This window comes from Sebastes umbrosus, chromosome 11 (assembly GCF_015220745.1).
Source record: "Sebastes umbrosus isolate fSebUmb1 chromosome 11, fSebUmb1.pri, whole genome shotgun sequence".
In the NCBI taxonomy this organism is placed as follows: domain Eukaryota; kingdom Metazoa; phylum Chordata; class Actinopteri; order Perciformes; family Sebastidae; genus Sebastes; species Sebastes umbrosus.
Window position 1 is genome coordinate 2,072,793 of NC_051279.1, and position 22,623 is coordinate 2,095,415.

At 43.8% G+C, this 22,623-nt stretch overlaps 1 protein-coding gene across 3 annotated transcripts in view; it reads left to right on the top strand.

Annotated features, from left to right (window-relative positions):
• Positions 1–22,623, top strand: part of cdk14 (cyclin-dependent kinase 14) — a 161,603-nt gene that overhangs the window by 31,034 nt on the left and 107,946 nt on the right. Inside the window, exons 1-2 of one of the 3 annotated variants that reach the window (XM_037785140.1) lie at positions 8,538–8,682; positions 21,672–21,917. In XM_037785140.1, the coding sequence (XP_037641068.1) occupies positions 21,687–21,917 (231 nt within the window). In that variant the 5' untranslated portion in view covers positions 8,538–8,682; positions 21,672–21,686. Of the gene's footprint in view, positions 1–8,537; positions 8,683–21,671; positions 21,918–22,623 lie in introns of those variants that run through there. The other 2 variants (XM_037785141.1, XM_037785139.1) reach the window with 2 other exon arrangements.

Here is a 22,623-nt window from a genome sequence, read left to right on the forward strand (position 1 = left end):
GACATGACATTAATTCACTTGTTTACTAAAGTGCTAGTCATTGGACCTCGTGCAGCAACATTCTCTTAAATTTCTCATAATTTTCTAGTAAGAAAATTGGAACATAAACACGTGATTTTCCAGAGTGTCAGTACCGACGCAATTTACAGGAAAATTGGAATCAATGGACCAATAGTATTCCTTTAATAATCCAATCATTCTCATTACTCTTAAACTTTTAATAATCTAAATTTGAGTTTTTGTGTATGTTCCTCAAATTTAAAATTCATGTTTACTTGTGGTGGTCAAACAACTTGTGGACTGTTTCTCACACAGATGGTAAGAGTGCTCTTGGCCCCTCGTAAAATATTCTTTTAACTTAAAGAGAAGAGCAAAAATAAGAAAACGTTGGTGAAACCCAGAAATCAGTGGGTTCTAACAAAATAAGAACAAATTGTTTTTCACATTACCGAAATGCTTCATGCTGCCTATGAGCACAACAGGTCAAGGTACAGATGAAGTAGCTAAATCGGCTTTATCGCTATTCACACTATTGTTTTCTTTTTTATTTATCGATGAAAATTGTAAGACATTTCATCGTAGTTTTCCGTTTTCAGACATTTTGTTTTTGTCGTGATATTTTAGTTTTTTTTGGTCGAACGAAATTAACACTGCTGTTAGGGATGTTCATAATTAACCGTTTAACCGTTAACTGACGTTAAGCATTTTATGCTATGTTGGCTTACGTGGGCGTTCAAGAGATGAAAACATGAGAAAAGCTTATGTAAGGATGCCAGTATTACTGATTGTAACATCATAGGAGACCTTTTTACCATAGAAGCTGCAGTCACATCGAGTGAGTCCTCCATGGTGACAGCAGGACTGCACGTATTCACACTGTGTCAGCTCGATCTCCAGTAAAATCAAGACGGATCACTTTCTCTCTCTGCGGTTGCCGAGGTGTATTTCTATGTCGGCTAATAAGTGGCCGTTTGGGAGCCATGAGCAGCGCTGTGGTCGGACGGCGTGACGGCCAGACAGAGGGTCCATACATGTCTGAGCTGACCTCACCACCAGGCTTCATAACCCAATTTCCTGTTCTGATAAAAGGTGCAGAAAAACTCCCGATTCTAAAGATATTTGATATGGACAGTGATTAAGAGACACATTAACCTCCTTATGGACAGTTCTACATGCTTTAGTCTCTCTGAGCTGTTGTAGGGTGGGTCAGGAGTGATGTCATCTCTGATGTATTTGTCCATGCTCCCTCCCGAATACTGATGCTCAGAGAACAAAACAGTTGTGTAAAACACCAGATGACCATGAGATTCTAGTCTCATTATCACCAGGACTCATATTATACTGAATATATGACTCTGTGTGTCCTTCATACTGATTTATCAGGTAACGGCACCGACGTCTTCTTAAAAAGAAAATTCTAAATTTAGCAATAGAGCATTAACTGTTTATGAATGTAAGTGAGACAATGAAGAAGTAAATGTTCTTATTTACACACTTAAATTATTCCTGTGTGCCACTATAATGCATCTGCTCTTAAACGCAGCATTTTGGGCTGCATAGATTTTCAGATGTGCACCCCCACCCACCATCGATCAGTCAATCAATTTAGCAATTTGTTAATTTGAGACCAATGCAGGCGAGGCAATAAAATTATAGAAATGTAATAAAATAGAATTAAAAGCTATAATAACAGTAACAGGTAAAAACAGGTGAAGAAAAAAGAAGTACCTCTTTCAGCCACAATGGCTAACACAGTACCCGTGGTTACGGTACGAGGGGAACGCTATGCTGTGTGTTTATTGTAGGCAATGTGGTCCGTCCATTGCAGGCAACTCTAAACTTGTTAGTTAAAATATTTTGCAAATATCAAGTTTCGAGGCATTGTCAATGTTTCACTGGGGTATGTAAATTAAGACAACTATTTATTAGTATGCAAGGTCATTGATTAATACCATGCTGTAACCCAAGGGTGCGACCAAATCATGTGCTTGTGCAATCAACTGAGAAAGTTGGTAGCACCAGTGCTACCAGTGGAAAAGTTAGTCTAGAGCCCTGCCATAGAAAAAGCCATGCTGTGATTTGGTTTCCAAACGTTTTTTGACATTTAGAGATTTCTGCAAGAATCGCATTTTTCGGCGATTTGATGGCGAGCACTTCTGTTGTGTAAACTGCTCAGAAACCCCCTTATTGTCAATCTAGATAGGAAAGCCATCCATCTTCTGAATGCTCTAGGTCTCTAGTTTGATCCATCCATCCTCTGAATGCTCTAGGTCTCTAGTCTGATCCATCCATCCTCTGAATGCTCTAGGTCTCTAGTCTGATCCATCCATCCTCTGAATGCTCTAGGTCTCTAGTTTGATCCATCCATCCTCTGAATGCTCTAGGTCTCTAGTTTGATCCATCCATCCTCTGAATGCTCTAGGTCTCTAGTTTGATCCATCCATCCTCTGAATGCTCTAGGTCTCTAGTTTGTGGCTGTAAAGTTTCATGAGGCTGTGATTATCCTAGAGGTCACCACAGGTCGTTTTATACAGTGAGGTCAAGTATCAAAAAAATATTCTCACTACAGTGAAATGTCTCCTATGGGGACTAACATCATCACACATGAATACAGTTGGGCTCATTGGATCCACAAGAGTCTCAGCTTTACGGTCGTATCCAGTATGCAGCAATATTCAAACACACTATTTTAGAACAGAGGAACATTACATATTTATACTGCATTCAAAAACTGCATGTTTTTTTGCCTAGAAACTGCACTGCATGTAGACTACCGTCTATTTTGGGAACCCAAAATACAAGCATGAACCTAAAGAGGAGCATGATGCGTCCCCTTTAAGCATACTTTAAGAATACATACAAAGAATCCTTTATCTGTTAATGTATGGAAGGTCTTTGACAGCTTGTTGTACCAACCTGTAGGAGACTCATTGCCATCTGCTGGCCAAGCTGAGCCTTAATCCTCCTGTCTACACTTTCTGTCAATGTGTCATCATTTACAGCACCGTGACGACCAGCCAGTAAACACACCAGCCACTCGCTTCCATTATCTCAGCACAGAGTCCACATGCCTCGTAGTGATGATGTTCTTTTTAGACAACAATCTGCGTGACTGATTTCCACAATCAAGACACTGCGGATGATTTAGTTAGCGTCAGTGTCCCCGCTGTCAAGTACTCTCCCGTTACTGGAGGTTTAAAAGCTGCAAGGCTGTGTGAAGTTAAGAGTCAAGCCAAGGTCAATCCAGCTTTAGAAGTCACACTTCTATAACACCAAGCGCTTTGGCACTTTGTGCAGGTTCACTACAGTAAAATGTAAGCGCTAATCTGAGGGGCCTGGAGCGGTGTGCTTAGTGATGAATAGGGATTACAGTGCTTCTTTAAATTCTGCAGCAGCTCCGTCTGTTTCATGTGCTCGGGCTCGTGTCGTCCTGCTGATTTGCATTCTGATGCTCGTCGGCAGCACAAAGCTGCGGGGTTTATCCCTCACGGCGAGCAAACAGCAGACTGATGAGCTGTTTGACCACCGCTATGAAGAAGCGATTGTCTGAAGGCTCATCGCTTCAGGCCGACCTATTATTTTATGAATTAGTCCTAAATTAATTGCAACGCCGTTGCTCGTGAGACAAAATGTTTTCCAATGAGCGGTTTTTATTTTCTCATTGGCTGTGTATGTGTTGTGTGATTTGCTCTGCTCCTCTATTGATCTGCAGGGGCCCAGAGGTGGCGGGCAATGTGGAGCGCACTGCAGAATAACAATGACAGAGTGATGGAGGCTCTCTTTCTTCTGGAGAGAAGCCAGAGGCATCAGCAGGATCCCAAATCCTAATACAGGCGGCGGGGAGGGAAGGACGGCACACAGATGTGCTATCTGAGTTCAAGGGGAATTTAGGCCAGGCACTGGTGTGAATATCACTGAACATTTTGTCCACACACACACATGCGCACATAAACACACACACAAAGACACGGAAACCCATATAAACAGCTGGAGCGCTCAGTACAGCAGCTGGGCGCTTCATCCTCTCTAGGTCATCCAGTTCTCCGTCATGGCCGGCGTTAAGTGGATATGGTGCTTCTGCGGCGTTATTCGCTTTTTGTCCTTGTCAGTCGATCGGCACTTTTCTCCGAGAGGTAGGTGCCGGTTAGTTTTGTTTTTTTTAATTGACGAGGAGGATTCAAGGTCAGCGGCAGGCCGGAACTCACTCCTACATCATTCTCTGCAGCTTCTGTTCCACACAAGAATCTGATGAAACGTGTTGCGTCCGTGCCATGCGGAGTGTACAGCCAATTATGCCGAGCAGGGCAGCGTGAGGGAGGATCCGGCTCCGAGTGCAAACACACCGGGCTCATTTTAATAGCCACCTGAGGCGGACCCCGCCTCTTTGATCTCACCCTGGACTCTTCAGGTTCAGCCTTTAACTCTTGTAATGACATCCAGCTTCTCTGGCACTTCCTGTCTGACCTTGTTGACTAAACACAAGGTTGATGTAAACTCAGTGAGGAGCTTCCTGTGTGAACCTACAGCTGCTGTTCATGTGACACCATCCCATTCCAATGGTATGTGTTGCATCTATTTCTATCTATTTGATGTGTTTAAACCTCACAAATCGATCAGGTGATTTTTTTTTTTTGTCACATACAGTTCATTTTATATCAACAACATTAAAGTAATATTTCACTCCCATTATTGCAGGGCATCATATCCTCATATAACGGTTCATATGATATCATACAACATTTGATTCCTCATTTTTCGTTCTTCTACGAATGTCTAGCAACCATTTCCGCTCGTTCTTTTTTTTCTGTCTCTATCTTTGTTTTTGGTCAATCGACTAAAATACTTAATTGCGATTAATCTTGTCATTGTCCGTAGTTAATCGTGATTAATCGCTAATTAATCGCACAATTTTTATCTGTTCTAAATGTACCTTAAAGGGAGATTTGTCAAGTATTTAATACTCTTATCAACATGTTAAAGGTCCTAATCAAACATACTGTTTGGTTGTGCTGCTTGGTTTTGACTCGACTGATTTCAACATGGCGGCCGGGTCACAACGGTATCAGATATCACATCACTTAAAGCAGACGACGTTAAAGGCCCTCAGGGTAGTCATGTCAGGGCAGACATAAGAACATGAGCACGTATTCAGCTCAGTGTGTGCTCCACATCTGAGCTCTGGGTTACCGACCATCAAGGACCAAATCCCTCTGAAATGAGTCTTTGATGGATAAATCAATACGGGTCTCCTGCCATGCTGGCTACTGTTTAATGAGACAACAGTGGTTGGTTTATGTGCGGTTCTGTGGTCTTTGATTCAACTGGCTCAAAGTCAGAGAAAGTGAGCAAACAGTCAAACACTTTTGGTGTTAATCGTCCACTCGCGTTGCTAGCGGTGCCAGTGAACTCTGCCAGTCATGTTTGTAGGAGAATATGCTTCCATTACATAGATATAATACCCGATTCCACACACAAAATAAAGGGTGTTTTATAGACTTTTGGTATTTGCAGTCATAAAGCCTTAAGCCAGTCATCATAATAACGAAGTAGAACATGAATAAATGACCAGCTAGAACTGCTGAAAGAGATCTCCTCACAATAATACTGTAGTTCGTCATCGCAGTGCCGTTCAGGAAGCAACTCTGGTATATCACATTTCAAAACAGCAACATCTTCTCCACTCAGCTTTTGAGTTAATTATTAACATTTATTTTAACCATTTTAACTGGTAGCGTTAATCGGTTAAAATGCTTAATGTCGGTTAACGGTTAAACGGTTAATTATGGACATCCCTACTCTCTGCTCATCACACATCCAGGCAGGTTGTTCATTGTCTCTCTGCGCTGTCTCACCTCTTACCCCCCTGATGGACCCCCCAGTCAACCCAGTGACCCGATCATACTGTGTGTGTGTGTGTGTGTGTGTGTGTGTGTGTGTATGTGTGTGTGTATGAATGAATGTGTGTGTGTTATCTGCTTCCGGACCAGAGATGGGAGAGCGTTTTGTGTGCAACACTGAATAATGAATGACCTACAGGCTTTTTTCACCCCCCACTATCCTGTACACACACATTTAAAGGCTGTGTGTGTGTGTGTGTGTGTTTGTGTGTGTGTGTTACAGGGTTGAATCCTGTTAAAATGTAAATAATCTCCTCTGCAGTGTTTTTTATGGTTTTAACTGATTGCTGTCTGCTGCGGTTTGGAGATGGACTCTGGTTTAGATCCAATCCGAGGCCGTCTTATTGTGAATTTCACACCTTCCTGCCTCGCTGCAACACAATAGACACGGTGCGGTTCCTGTGGCAACAAGCCTGTCAGTCAAGGTCATCCATGACAGAGAGAGAAGGAGGGAGCGAGGGAACACCGAGCAGAGAGCAGAGAGACTGAGTGAACAAAAGGAAAAGTCTCCTCTATCTGATGATTAGTGTTTTGTAGCGTGACGGAGCGTGACATGATTCGGGCGGCGGCCTCTCCTCCTGTGTGGACTGATGAGTTGAGGAAACAGGTTATGGAGGTGTGCTCAAAATACACGTTGTGACACACACCACTCTATTCTTACAAACGTACTTGAAATTGTCATTGAGTTCCTTTTTTTCATCTCTATCGTTGCTGCGGTGAAGTATTAACTTCATTAACTTCATATTTATTCATACATTCATCTGTCTTCACCTGGTGGTTGTTAGGAGAAATCACACTGTACCTCAAGTAAGATAAATCCCTCGTCTTCTCTCGGCAGTGTTGCTGGACGTTAAAGTATGTAAACTGTATGGTTGTGTTTTGGTGGCGGTGGCGGCGGTGGCGGCGGTGGCGGCGGTGGTGGCGGCGGCGGCGGCGGCGGCGGTGGCGGCGGCGGCGGCGGCGGTTACACCTCCCACACTTCAGTTCATTTGTAATGGATCCAGACTGTCTTGGGGATACAAGTAAATAAATTCTTAGTCTTCTCATACAACGGTTCGTATGATATCTTAGGAAAAAGTTATTTATCCTTTTTTCGTTCAAAATAAACTTCCATCTTCACAGGAAACAACTTAGTAAGGTTTAGTCAACAAAACTATTTAGTTAGGTTTAGTCAATAAAACTACTTAGTTAGGATTAGTCAACAATACTACTTAGTTAGGTTTATGAAAAGATCGTGGTTCGGGTTAAAATAACTCCAGAAGCGGCGTGACTCAACTACGGAACTTACGTGAGAAATAAATCAACTCTGACTTCTGGTTTCACACAGGACACGAAAACTGGTCTCCTGGGCGAAAGTCCGGTAAAACTCGATAAAACTTCCTCAACTGCGGAGAAGAGTTTTTACTGTACGCTTGCTAAAAGGATTATGGAAAGGCTTTTATCCAGTAAGTTCTGACGTATATAGCAAACATTTAACTCACATGACTGATCAGCTGTTTGTGCTCTTGGCGTCTTCTCGGATATACAGTATATTTATATTATATTTGTCTATTGACAGTTTACGACATGACCGATCATAGCTGACGTGAAAGAACTATTGAAACAAATTCCTGAAGCTCTCTCTCACTTTTTCTGTCGTAGATTGTTAGATGGCCAAGGCAACTTGTTTTATTTCCGGTTCGCATCCTCTAGTTCTTCTTCTACTCTGTTTACTGGCGGATTACAGCCATGTGTAGCCTGTAGCGCCAACTGCTGACTATTCTACGCAACCTAGTTTATTTGCTCCAAACCAGTTGATGAAAACGCGCCCAATTCGTATTTCAAAAATTTGCTTAAAATTCGCCTGACGATTTGAATGGAAACAGAATGTGTGTTTCATTACTCTTTAAGAGGTGAGATAAAATGTATATTATTTATTGAAAAGTTTCAAACAAAAGTCTACCGTCGAAGCTGCGTGGAGGTCGTGAGCAGGCTGCTACAGACGCTAGTTACTCCTCTCTCCTGATGTATTTGGGAAATTTGTTTTACTGACAAAGAACGCAACATTATTCCAAAGTGAGGTGCCAGATGATGATGATGATGATGATGATGATGATGATGATGATGATGAGGAGGGTTAATGAAGGTATCTGTCTGTATCTTATCTTAGCATCTTCTAGCAATACTCATTGCTTTGGGGCTGGTCAGACAACCAGGTTTCACATTTCATCTGAGGGACTGCAGCCCAGTGAGGCAGACACAAACAAACCTGGTCCAACGCAGCTCATCTTCACCTAGCCCGGCTCAGCTCAGATTCACACACATTCATGCTGTTAGCTGCATCACTGTAGCCTCAGCTGCTAGCTGCTGCTGCAGACACCGTTTGCTTCCTTAAACTCCTCTGGGCTGTACCATCACAGCTGAGCGGGGGGTCCTCTAGGGTTTCAGGATGTCCTCCCAGACACACTTTTATCCTTGCATCTGCTGCATCGCACCCTTTCTCAACCCTCCTTTGTCCCCTCATCAGCCACAAGCTCACAGTCTCTCAGGGCTGTCGGCCAGAAACAACGCAGCCTCCTAATACCCTCCACCGCCTCAGATTTCACTCCCCCCTCTGCTTATAGTACAATCGCATCATTTCCAGCTTGCGAAGGGAGCGGAAGAGAGGGAAGAGAGAGAGGGAGGGAGAGAGAGAGAGAAGGGAGGGAGGGAGATGTTTTGAGCTGGTTTGCAGGGAGAGAGGTTGGCCTGAATGCGTTCTGTCTGCTCTTCAGAGGCATCCAGGTGAGCTGTTTCCTCCTGGAAGGTAAGAGGAAGGCTGAGATTGGTGCTTATTTTGTCCTGCATCCCTTGCCATTACCCCCCCTTCTTCCCTTGCTTCAGATACATCGCTTCTGTTTGCGTGTGTGTGTGTTTGAGCGTGAATAGTATTCCCTAGACATAGCACACACACGTAATATTGTACGAGGCAATGTGCAGGCATGTTGGCATATGTGCATTTATAGATCAGACATGGATCGTGCATGCGTGGTGTGTGTACGAGTGTGTGTGTGTTGTGGTTTCTGTTCGGGGGTGGGGGGTGTCAGGGTGATGATGAGCTCTCATGCTAGCATGACAGCCTGAAAGTGGATGGCCCACCTGAGTCTGAGCGCGTCTCAGTGGTGAGGATGTGACGATGGACTCTGGGGGTAGGAAGGAAGTAGCGGGAAAAGGGAGAAGGCAGTGTGTGTGTTTAGCTCCATCTGCAGTTTTTACAACAAAGTCTCAATGTCTGCCTGAAACAACGTCAGCACTGTCAGCCCCCCCCACCTCTCCACCACCACCATCACTAGCACCCGTCCCCTCTGTGCTAATAGGTAGCATTTCCGTTGTGGTGGTGAAATGGGTGCTGATGTTTACTGCTCTAATGGACGGGATACTCTGCTGCAGCATTTTCCTGCTCACTCTACAACATGTCGTCCCACTTTGGGCAAATTTGCAACACGCTCGTCTTCTCCGAGCCCAGAGGGATGGACGAGGAAGAAAGACGGGGACGGGGCCGTTTACCATCTGTGACAGCGTCTTCGTGGACGCGTAACGAGGCTTTCTGCAGGGCCATATGCAGCTCCTTGGGAAGACAGCAGGCCAGGCTGTTAGGCAAGACAGAATAAGGAAGGAGGGCAGATACAGGAGGAGCAGAGTATCAGGGTGTCATGTGTTTGTGGGAGGATAAGGGTCAGGATGCTAGAGTAGTGTCCTCTTAACTGAGAAGCAACAAAGGCTCTTTTTGGCAGAGTTCAAATCCAAAGTTTGCCTCAGTAAAATACAAGAAATAAGTGTAAGCAAAGCGTATCTTCCTCTGTGGATAGACCGCTTCTTTTAATTTATTATCTTAAATCTGTAGCCGTGCAATGCCTGCCCACAATTTCTGCTTCTGTCCTCGTGGCCTGGCAAGGCTCAGTGAGCATTTGTGTGGGACACATGTCATTTCAAGTAGGCTTTACAGCAGATAAGAGACGGTTCTTAGCCTCAAGGTTTCTGTATGCTTCCATCAAACTAGGTCGTACAAATTGTCCACCCGATTCGACTGTTATCAGGTCATTAAATAGGCGTTATCAGTCGCTATAAGCACCACACATGTGGGTCAGTAGGGGCCTTCTACCTGCTACGTTGTAAAAACGAAAGTGAAACTTAAAAGCAACACATTCTGACATGTAAAACTGAATGAAACGTCATGTTTTGAACACAAACAAAAAGGCTTCTTTAGGTTTAGGCAACAAAAAAACACTTGGTTAAGTTTAAGGAAAAACACCATATTTTGGGTTACAAGAACTACGAACGCAAATACAACTATACACTGTTGGTATCACACGGGATGTCAACTTCGGTCTCCTAGATGATAAAACCTACTAGTGGTTGTAGTAGGCCTCTATTGACCCACACTTATAGCGACTGAATACCTATTTGATAGCCTGATAACAAGTCTTGTCTGAATTGTCGTCCGACCATGTCCAAAGGCAAAAGTGTTTACACATGTTCTGAATGGCAACACGTCGGGCCGTGATCTCTCTCCAACAACTCTGTCTTTTGCGTATCTTTGTAGGCTTGACGCGATGAATCACACCAGTGGCAGTAAGGGGCGCATACTTTGGGACAGTGTCTCCTGGAAAGCTTTCATGGTGTTGTTGTGTGGAAAGGATAGTTGCTTGAAAGAGACGGTCAAACTCTGCCACCTTTCACAGCTCCGTACACCTGGCCAACTACTGGGTGTGATTGTTGGATTCTCTATTTTAGAAAATTCCATTTTGCCATTTGAAAGTGCTGTTTGACAACCTGATGGACACTTTCTTTGAAGTAGGGATGCACCGATACCGATACCAGTATCGGGTATCGGGTCCGATACTGGACTCGCAAAACGGCTTTGATACAACGGCACCGATACCACTTTACGGTGGTACGCCTGACCCCGCTGGGCCGGGATCCCCCCTCAGCCGGTGCGCACCGGCCCTCACTTTCATTGCACCACGGGGTTTTTCTTGCACCCTCTGACTCGCGCGTGCGGTAGATTCCTTGGTCCGTGTTTCAAGACGGGTCGGTGGGTTGCCGACATCGCCGCAGACCCCTGACGCCTTTTACGTGGGCCGAGCCCTGATCTGGCGGCACAACATGATTAGGGCACACTGAGGACAGTCCGCCCCGGTCAACAGTCGCACCGGAACTCCCCTCTAGGGTTAAAAAGAACACTTTCTCAATACAGGCCATGAGGTGAAGCTGTTTTTGGTTTAATCCCGTTCAACTATATGGGGCACTAAATTATTTATACTTCATTAAATGGTCTATTGGTTCTCAGAAGTTTTTTTTTATTAGTGTTTAAAGTTGGCAATAGTTCCTTCCTCTTGTAATTATATTCTTATCATGAATGATGAGGCTTCCGCAGACCAATCGTTGCGTGCTTTCCGCTAGACCAATCAGATGGCTGCTTTTTTTAACTAGAAGCCAAGACAAGATATTAGAACTAGATTGCCTAGTTTGACAGCTTGGTCCAAGTTTTGTGAGCCGGACGCGTCGTGCTGGACCTCTGCGGTCCAGCCAAAAAGTGCTTGGATACGGCCGAGAAACGGGTGAGCACAGTGTTCTGAAGCTCAAGACGGAGGTGATTCTGTTTCTTAGAGTAATAACGTCTCAACAAGTGAATGTCCGAGAAAGGAACTTAGGTCCAGGACGGGTGTGCCAGTAGCTTGTGCTGGTCCTGTGCTTCCTGCCTTGTCCATCATTTGTAAGAAGATAAATCTTTTGCAAAAAAATGGGTTGAAGAATCATATCTAAAGGACCTAGTTTTAATAGTTGTTCATGCAGATCAGGAGGAGTTTTGAACCAATGATTTCCAACCTTTTTGACGATGAAGACGTCTGCACTAAATTGCAGCAACTTTTCCAGGAACCCAGAAACCATTTCATGACCCAGGGACTACATTGAAATGTTCTGCAATAGTTTCTAATGTCCCAGCTCCGAAAGTGATGTCATCTAAATGACCTTTTGTCTGCTAATGAGCCCTTGTCACAGGTTACATATGACTATGAGCTGTGATCAGTTTATCCAAAGAGGTTGGGAGCCACTGACATAGTCCGGTTTCAAAATATCAAGCTCAGTCAATACCATGATGGATGTTTTTTCCAGACTAAAATCACATTGTGAAAGCTGAACTCCTGAATGAAGGCTGGCTTTCTGAGGCTGTATTCAAGCAGCAAATAGTTGAAAGCAAAAGGTAATTTTTCCTCTGTATTCATACCACCTCTTTGTTTTTGTCTTGTCCTCACTGTAATGTAGCCTCAAAGCCACGTTCTGCTTGTCTCGTGTAAAGGTTACTACTAACTGGAATACTTGAGCATCAGTTAATCAAGAGCCTCAGTGCTGGCTGTGCTAGCCAGGACAGTATAAGACCCGCATACAGGTCTCTGACAGCAGACACAATGCTTTTATTCAGATGTATTTCCCCAGAGATGGAGTCGATGGCACACGGTGTGATTCATATCAAGTGGCTACACAATGAAGGTGTTTGCCTAAGTGGCACTCGTGTTAATGAGTCAGCAGTGAATGCCCAATTAGACCTAAAATCCACATCCAGTTAATACCATTCTGTTATGCTGATTTCATGTGGACACTGTTATATAACATCTCAACATCAGACACCGCAAACACTACACAGCAACACTACACAGCACTGCAACCGAAGGGTCGTGGAAATATGTTTGGGTTTTGAGCCAAGCTTGCAGCTCAGTTGACGGCACTGTTTGGTCGCTCCACCACTTTGGTCTAGATTGAAGTATCTCAACATTATGGATTGCCATGAAGTTGTGTCCATACATTCATGGTTCCGAGATGAATCTTATCTTAATAGAGTGCTACAGGAATGACTCCTAAAACCTGGAAATGAAAATGTTTTTTTTGAATGGGTTTTTAGTTGGATGACTGAAATAAGGTCTGTGGTCAACACAAGCTTAAGAGATTTTAATGTTTATAAAGTATGTCAGTAAATACCCCTATAAACTTGAATTTTGAAGCCTTTACGTGTCTTAAAACATGCGGTTGCTGACAAGTGGCTAAATGGGACTACTAAACATCATCACAGCGACTCGTCCGCCTTTACAGCCTTGTTGTTTCTACTCGCGTTCATGCGATCGTGGTGTAGTTTTCTTATAGCCTAACGTTAGCTTTTTACTTCTGGCGATTGCATTCACTTTTCAAAAATCATAAAGTGTTCTTCATTTGTGGAGATTATCTTGCTGAACAAAATGTGGAAGTTTGTGGTTTGTTTGCCACAGACTTTATTTTCTGCAATAATCCAAAAGCCAATGGAACAATCCCATTGGGTTTTTGTTGAGGGAACCAGGGTTGCTAACTTCCTGGTTGGCCTACAAAAATAAGTCATCCCTGGAGCACAATGTGATGTCGGTGATCCTCTGACATTTCACTTAGTGCCAACACAAGGTTGACTTTTAAACCTTAGTAGTGAACTACTGGATGGATCAGCATGAATTTTGGTACAGTCATTCATATGGTAAATATATAGCGCTTTTCTAGTCTTCTGACCACTCAAAGCGCTTTACACTACATGTTAGCATTCACCCATTCACACACACACACATTGATGGCAGAGGCTATCAGTGCCAACTTTGCCCATCAGGATCTAATCTAAATACTCATTCACACACCGATGCCTTCGGGAGTAATCTGGGGTCAAGTGTCTTGCTCAAGGAAACATCGACATCTGACCAGAGCAGCAGGGGATCGAACCACCGACCTTCCGATTGGTGGACGATCTGCTCTACCCTCTGAGCCACGGCTGCACCATTCATACTCCCCTCAGGATCATGGGTGATCCCAATGTGATCAATACTTTGGTTTATGACAAAATACTTGCAAAGCTAATGGCATTCCCAACAGCTTCAGCTGTACTTTGTGTTTAGTGCTGAAGTTAGCATGCCAATACCCTAAACTAAGATGGTGAACCTGGCACACATTTGTGATTGTGTGCATGTTAGCATGTTGAGGTTAGTATTATCTGTGCACCTCACGTGACTGGCATGGCTGTAGACCCGTCTTGTTTAGATCGTCAGCATTGCACAACCTTTAATCAATCAAGGGAACTCCATCATTCTCACACGTTAAGATCACTTTACCAGTCATGGGGAGTACTATTCAGCCTGTGAAAACAAACAGTTGTTTAATGTATAATGTATGATGTATGATGTAAAGCTGTGCCTCTGCAGGAGCTTTGTCTAGTATGAGAAAAACACCCTGTCCGATGATGTCATCAGGGTTATCTCAATTTGGACATGGACTTTGGAGAATACTCATCTAAAACAGAAAGCCTGTGTTACAAACTGGCGGCGTAGAGCAGGCAATTACCAACAAAAAAAGATGCTATCAATTAGCATCATTTGTGTTTTTTTCCTATCTGGACCAGCAGAATAGCACATTGACTGCACTGTGAAAAGAAATCTGTGAAGCTTGAATTGTGTCCTACCAGTAGAGAAGTTCAGAAGAAACTAGACAGAAACTTTGGAAGCAAATGAGACTTAAAGTGATGACAACTCGTTCTTCTCCAGCGTAATGGTGTATCCAGAAGGTGTAATGAATCTCAGAGCAGCCCTTGAGAAAAAAAAAAACGAGAAAATTGCCTCCAGCATTGTCGAAGTGAAAAGTCTGTTTAGTGAAGTATTTTCATTACAATGCCGTGCTTAAGTTTCACAGCATTATATGACAGTGTTTTTTTTAATGTGAGCGAGGGTAGAGGCTGCTGAGGAGAGAAGTCGGTGGGGTGGAGGCTGAGGCGAGGAGCTGGCCACATCACAGCCATTCTCCTGAGTGACTCTTACGAAGCCGGAAGTCCCGGGAAGCCAGCCAATTTAGTCATTTATATGTCGGCGCTTTCTCTTCTCCAGAATCCCAATCAAAGGCGATGGCCGGCTGTGCTAATTAGGAGGTAGAAGGCCTGGCTGAGTCACTAACAGGCCAGAACGTTTCCTCCTCCAAGAAGTCTGCTGGGTCTCAGAAACCTCCTTCACTGAGGGAGAAGAGGCTGGCTGGCTGGCACTGCCTGCTCTGTCTGAACTGTGAAGCTTCTTGGGAGTCAGAGACTCTGATATACATGGGAACAATTATAAGCAGTGACACAATGATACATGCATTAAATGGTGGATAAAACTCGGTCATTGTCCAGTTTGTGATCACTTGCCTGTAGTTTCACAATACGTACAGTTGTCATGAACGGAGACATAGCTATAGTGACCAAAACCGTTTTTTGTACCAGGCTGTAAACATGTTTATTTCTGCTGTAAAGTTTGGCCTTTTAACATGGAGGTCTATGGGTTGACTCCCTTTTGGAGCCTCAAGTAGCCATTTAATGAACTGCAGTTTTTTGCACTTCCGTGTCGGCTTCATTTCTCAGCGTTGGGGGTTGCCTTTTGGGTTCACCTCGTTTTTATCCAGGCTCTCTTCCCTTTTGGATCTTCTGGCTGTAGTAACTATCAAAGCTGGTCAATATACATCACTAAATATCATATAAACCAATCATTTCAGGGATGTGTTCAGTTTTCTGCAGCGTTGATGCAGGTGCAGTAAAAAGAGCCACTATCTGGGGCATCAGTTGGCTGTTGGGATATTTTATTCCACCACATGTTAATTAAGACTTTCATCCACAATATCTTAAGGCTGGTGTTCAAAATGATGAAGAGCCACAGCAGCAAAGTAACAAAAATGCATTTACATATTCTATTTTGCTGCTGCACTTAATGAGAGTGACTTGCAGTGAGAAGTCACATTGGCTTTGACAGGAGGCCAACAGAACTCAAGGATAAGGGAAACTAGGTTGGTCTGCGCCAAAAAGGAAATTACTGTGTTCCATCACAAAATAACCTCTAAAATATATTAAAAATCACAGATTAATAAATCATATTCATGCATGTCTGAATAGAGACTCATCACATTCCAAGCCCAAAGGCCAAGGTACGGGAACGAGCACATACCAAGCGTTGCCCGACCGTGTCTGAAGGCAAAAGGGTTTGTTCACAATGGCCATGCTTGAAGGTGGGTGGTGAAGAGCCTGCCATCATGGTTCAAATGGGCGCAGAACAGCGCTCTCATTCAGTCAGTCTCGAAAATATTCACTGTGTTACACATGAAAAGTGATGAGAGTAGAGTCTTCGATAATCAAACCATAATATAGAAATTAAAACCTGATTTGCTGAAGTGTGGCGTTGAAACCCGTCACGGGCTAGATGTTCTAAAGCCTGAAAACAAACAGCCATGAGGAGGAGCAGAAGTCTAGTTATCTCTCAGAACACTTGAATTACAATATGCTGAAAGATTATTATGGAATTTATGCTCAATGATGCCAAAAATATTCTGCCTACTGCAAGGTTTAACTGTACCATTATTATACCAGTCCATCATTCCTTTTCCATTCACCGTTCTATAGTTCAAATCTTTGTCAACAGTGACCAAGGCATCACACAAAAACTGCTGTGTTTGAGGATGCACCAGCTATATTTAGCGCACACACACCCCTACTGTATTATCTGCTATTCAAGAACGCTGAAACAAAGGCGTGTGCGCTCCAGACCGTGTGGATGGGAGGAGGATGAGGTGTTTTTTTCCAGTCTCTCCTCTGGTGTATTGTCTCGCTATCGTCTTGAGCCCAGGCAAGCCGATAGCCCTGCTTTGTCTCAGTGAAACGGGAATGCGTTCTCACACAGCGGGCAACACTGGAAGTGGCCCAGTTAATATGGCCGATAGCCGTGAGTTAGCAGGGCCCGTAAGAAGGCTTTATGGCCCATGTGGTCCTTGTCATCCTTCAAGCTAATGTCATCAGTAACTACTTCTCTGGAGATAGTTGCATTAGCCTGGGCCTGCCCACTATGTTACTCCCTACCCTTTTCCCATTATTGTATGACAACTCTGAGATAAGATGAATCTTAAATGATCCCTGTGGGGCAAAGGGTCACTGTAGCAGTTTATAGATAGGAAAACAATGCAGTTAATCATCCTTTGCTTACATGTGTGTGTTGGTATATCAGAGTGGCGGAGGAGAGGGGTGGGGGGGGGTAGTAGTGATTAAAGAGGATGTCCTTCAACCAGAATCGATGTGGTGTAATTGCATCCGTGGCGGGGTTTTCCTGTCTTGGCGGGGTGTTCCCATCCTGGCAACAGAGGACAGCCAGATGTAGCAGGGAACCACATGCTGGCAGAAACCAGCGAGCAAGTCGGCCTCCCCATCACCCGTCTGTGCTCACACTCTTATTTCTTGTATTTAACATAATCACTTTCACTTAAAGCTTATCTCTTTCACTTTTTTATATTTGAAAAGGTTAATGAGATTAGTGTTTACATGCACGCTAATATTCCACTATTATTCAGGATATGACAGTATTATTAATTTGGCACGGGTCACGTAAACAGCATATTCTGTTTGGATATTCTGAATTAGGCCTTATTCCAAATGTAACATTTTCCGATTAAAGCGACTGTTTGTAACTTCTTACACATATACATCATTGCGGGTCGGTGTCCCATGCGCGCTCGCGTGTGGCTACGCTGTTCAGACTCAGACTCCAACACAAACTACACGGGACCACCAAAACCGTCCGGAGTCTCTGCTGTACTCTGCTCCTCTGTCTGCCTGCCTTCACTCACACACCGCGCTCGTTCTCGCGCTTTCGCTCCACTCTTACGTGCATGCGCGCACGCTACACAATTTAGCTCTGAGAATATCTAGTGAATGTTCAGTGGACGTTTGTGCAGAAATAACTGCTGCAGCTCCTCCAGACCAACAGAGGTTTCCCGTGTCTTGTGAAGTGACGGGGCTCCGCAGAGAGAAACGTTATCGTCTGTGACCCAGAGCTGATGATTATTTGGGTTATGCCAATGATTAGTTTGGTTATGCTAATGACACATTGTCCATATTTCACTCAAAACCACAAAGCAGAAGTTAAGTGCTCTCTAAAAATCCTTAGGATTCATGTTCTGGAAAACATAAACATTTGTGCCAATCCATATACATGTTGAGATATGCAGATCAATCCTTATTTCATGTCCATATGATGGTTCATTAATGCAGTGAATATGTTGTGGAAATGGCCTCTGTGAATGTGCAAGGCGGCGACTGTAACCAAGCACAGGTGTGCTTTATAACGCCAGAGAAGAGCCGTGTAGTCAACAGGGTGTATCAGATTCCAAACAATACTCAGCACAGAGGCTGTTAATGAAGAAGCAGACCAAAGCAAGCTGTCACTGTCATTCACTCAAGCTACAGCTCAATGAGGAGTCAGCATTCCCAGCAGCAGTAGGAAGAGTGTTTCTGGTTTGGTTATGTGTAGTATAGCAGTTTACCTATGAGCGTGACTATAAAGGACACACACACATGTTTACTTGGGTCACTCATTTCCTGGAGACTTACCCTGACCCTAACCACTACTTGCCTAACCGCAACCTCAAAGGGGACGTTCTTACCCTGACCCGAACTAGTCATGGTTTGATACCTAACCCCCTAGCTTAACATTTACAATTTGTAATTTACATCAGATGGCAAGTGGTACGCAGGCAAAGATACACTGAACTAAAATCCCTATCAGTGGGAAATGAAGCTGCCCATATACTCATGACTGATTGGTCCATTAGACCAGAGTAGATCTTAGATAAGACACCATCAGAAGAGGACAAAAGCTGCAGATGGCCAACATCACACAAGAGACTGGTGAAGGCTAAACAGTTGATTCAATCTCCATGAAAAGTTATTTTTCGTCTGAGTCAGTCGTGACTCTGATTGAATGAAGTGTCTCCTTTGTCTTGTCTGAACTTATGAAATTTCTGCAGTCAAAAAGTTTTTTTTAATCAAATTTGAAATTAAGAAATAAAAGTTGACCTCAATACTTAAAGGTCCGGTGTGCAGCATTCAGAGGGATCTGTTGGCAGAGATGGAATATAATATTGTTTTCTTTTGTTTATAATCACCTGATAAGAATCGTTCTGTTTTTGTTAGCTTAGAATGAGCCGTTTCTATCTACATACGTCTATCATGACCTCAAACGTTTGTCATTCATTTTCATGAACATTGGAGCTTCATTTAGCGAGAATTCACAGTAGCTGTGTACAGTTACTGTTTACACTAAAACATTTTGGTGCACTCTGGTCTCAATTTTTTATAATTAAAAAATCTGTCTGGATGATTTATGGAGTCTGAAGATGAAGCAAGTTTGGTGTCAATTGAGCAAAAATGTGGGAGTTGATGGATTTAATAAGTTTGGACAAAGTGATGGACTTCCTGTCAGGTTGAAGTATCTGAACATTTCTGCCCCCTCGGGCTACGTTTTGGTGGAAGTTGCAAAGTTGTAGCACGTACGGAAAGTTTTCAAAGTTTTAAAATGTAGGTGTCTGCTGGAGCGCCACCATCAGGACTATTGGCCCACAAAGCCAGTTGATGACGTTTAGCATAGCACTGGACATATGTGCAAAGTTTGGTTTATTTTCATGCATGGGAAGGCAGATTTCTATAGGAAGAATAATAATTATATTGACAAAAACAAGAGGCTGCCCGGCCTCTTAATAATAAAATGGAAATACTCAAGGAAAGTACAGGTAACTTCAAATTGCACTCAATTCTAGTACTTGAGTAAATGTACTTGCTGCTTCTGACTCTGCATCATGTGGACTCTGACTGAAGTGTTGGCAGCTGTTGTGTGATTGTTTGAAATGTGATTCACGTATTGCCATTTGTTAATTTCTGAAGTGCGGTTGTCCCCAGTATATCAGTCTCTCTATTCCTACTTTGGAAGAAACTTTGTTTTTCTTTTTAATCATTCTGCCGTGTCCCTTTGCCTCCGTGTGGCGTGTTTGGAACATAAGCCTGGTTGAACACATCGCTCCCAGACACTCTCATCAAGTATTGATGCGTCGTAGTGTGATAGGTCCTAAATGACGCCGTTTGTTTTTGTTCGTTTATGTGCTGTTTCAGATGACAACCGCCGCCACCGAGGACACGCTGGATATGCACGGGACTCATGTTAATATGACATCTCAGGCTGTCTCATTACCAAACTCCTCGTTTCTCTGTGTTTCTCCTGCATCTTCCTCTGGTGTATTTCCTGGCCCATTTCACATGCACATATTCTTCTGTTACTCCTTCTGTTGGAACACTTACATTTTAGTTCTTGCTTGAAATGGAAAATTGGAACATTGCTAAACTTTAAGTTCTTACTAACTTTTCCTCAAAAGCTTTGAAAAAAGTGAAGATGGACACTCATTTAGTTTATACACCAAGTTTTACTGTAGGTTACAATATAGGCATAATTAATCATTTATGAATTCGCTGTCAACATCAGCAGTCTGTATATCAGATTATTAAGTTATGTGAATTGTTATTATTTATTTTTGGGAGTTGAACATGTACGTGCTGCATCAAAGGATCAGTGTGTAGGATTTAGTGGCATCTAATGGCGAGGTTGCAGATTGTAACCAACTGAAGAAAGTGTGCTCCGGCTGGTGGCCGGTGCTTGGTATTTCCTCAACTGATCTCAACATGGCTGCCGGGTCACAAACTTTCTCATGTTACAGCTGAACAGTACACTACAAGATGTTTCTGAAAACATTTGAGGAGAGAAATGGGCATTACAGTAACAGAATATTGATTCATATTTGATCAGTGCTGCCAAGTTTGACCGTTTGATCGGAGTTCGCGATTGGTTGTTTTCCTCCGGTCTGTGAAATCTTGCAGATGCCGTTAGGAGCACCGGAGGACACAGAGACACATGATGTTTTTCAGATTACCTGTCTCATGCACTACTGTCAGGATATAGTGACCGTTTATAGTAATCATATTTGCTCCATGTCTAGCCACTGCAGCTTTAAGTCCTACAGTATGTTGCATTCTGGATCAGGTTTGTAGTAAGTAATGGTGTGTTACCAGACCATGCTGGATGGGCATATTTGTATACCCGACACAAAAAGAAAAGTGCTTAATCCTCACATAATCAACCACACTATCAATAATTGTTGCTTTCAGATTTGTTATAAAGAAGTTTCCATATTAGCGTCTCAGAGAAGGGAGCCTTGTGTAGCAGGAAATGTTTCGGTGTGTCCAATGAAACCTGGCCCACCTTAAAGAACGAGCCTACGAGCTGCAAGATGACTCCTCCTCGTGTATTAGAGTAATTAGAAGTTCTTCCTGCAGGGGAGCCCGGGCCTAAATATTTAATATGGAGGGAGTCGTGGCAAAACATGTCATGCCGCCTGCGTCTTTTGTGTCCAATATACACAGTCCGTCGTGGAGGAGCAGCTGGTAAGGTGCTTTGTGTCTGGAAATGGACGGGGGAGTGTGGAGAGCTCGACGTGTGTCCCGACGGGCTTGTAGGAGACAATCTGTAGCATGTCTGCACAATTGTATGGATGTGTAGATGTGTGTCAGAGATAAGGTGGGATTGTGTGACTGTGTGGAATGGGAACAGCAGCAACCAGCGGTGTGTGTGTGTGTGTGTGTGTGTGTGTGTGTGTGTGTGTGTGTGTGCAGCCGAGCCGACAGAGGCTGGGACTGTTTTGATCAGAGCAAAGAGAGATGGAGATGAAAAGGCTCTCGTCCTAGCAGAGAGGTAGCAGCGAGGCTCTACGGGGAGAGGAGAGAGACTCAGGCTGACAGACAGATTAAAAGCAGGCAGGATCTGGGAGACGGGGGGACTGTCAGTTTTTTGGCTGAACACTGATAGTCGCAGATGGATTTCTTTCTTTAATGCTCTTTTATCCCACCCCTCCCTCCCTTTTTGATAGATATGTGTCACAAAGATGTCAACACGCAGCTGCCAGGGAACAGACTCGGTCATCAAGCCCCTGGACACCATCCCTGAGGACAAGAAGGTGAGAGTGCAGCGCACGCAGAGCGGCTTCGACCCGTTCGAGAAGCCCGCCAGCCAGGTGAAGAGGGTCCACTCCGAGAACAATGCCTGCATCAACGCCAAGAGCTCGTCCACCGGCAAGGAGTCACCCAAACTGCGTCGACACTCCAGCCCGAGTTCTGTAAGTTCACCTTTCACACTCTGGAGGAGCCGGTGGGTCGGCGTACAGGATGTGTTGAATGATTGTAGAATTTATCAATACAGCAGTTAGCCTTTAAATCCGTCATCCTATCACCATCCAGAATCCTACACCTGATGATGACGTCATGTGTCACAGTAGCATGAAAATATCCTGGTTACAAAGTTATAAACAGTAGAAGAAATAAGAACGCAGGAGAAGACCAGAGGAAGATGGTGCTGATGATACGGTATCTGGTGGGCAGTCACCTCTGTTGGAGTTGATATAAACAGTGGGTGAGAAAGCAGTCAACAGTTGTGCCCGCGTTACCATGGAAACATAGCTCGTAGTTCTCAGAGAGGATGGGGATAGAGGTGGTAATATTTCCTTTTGCTCATAATTAGTCAGTGTTTGTTTGACTCGTTAGAGTAGTGTGATATGAAAAGACTCAGTAGAACATTCAGTCGGGTGTTGCAGGTGTAGGAGAGCTTCCCTACAAAACTCTTAACTCTAGTATTCATGTAACAGTAGTGCATGGAAACGCACATTCATTTTCTTTTGCAGATTTTCTAGTTTTCTTAATATTAGGGATGCACCGATACCAGTATCGGTATCGGGTCCGATACCGTGCTCATGTACTCGTACTCTACGGCTGCGTGACGTTAACCTCTCGTCACCATCTTTCTGGTCCTCACGCTCCATCTCCCCG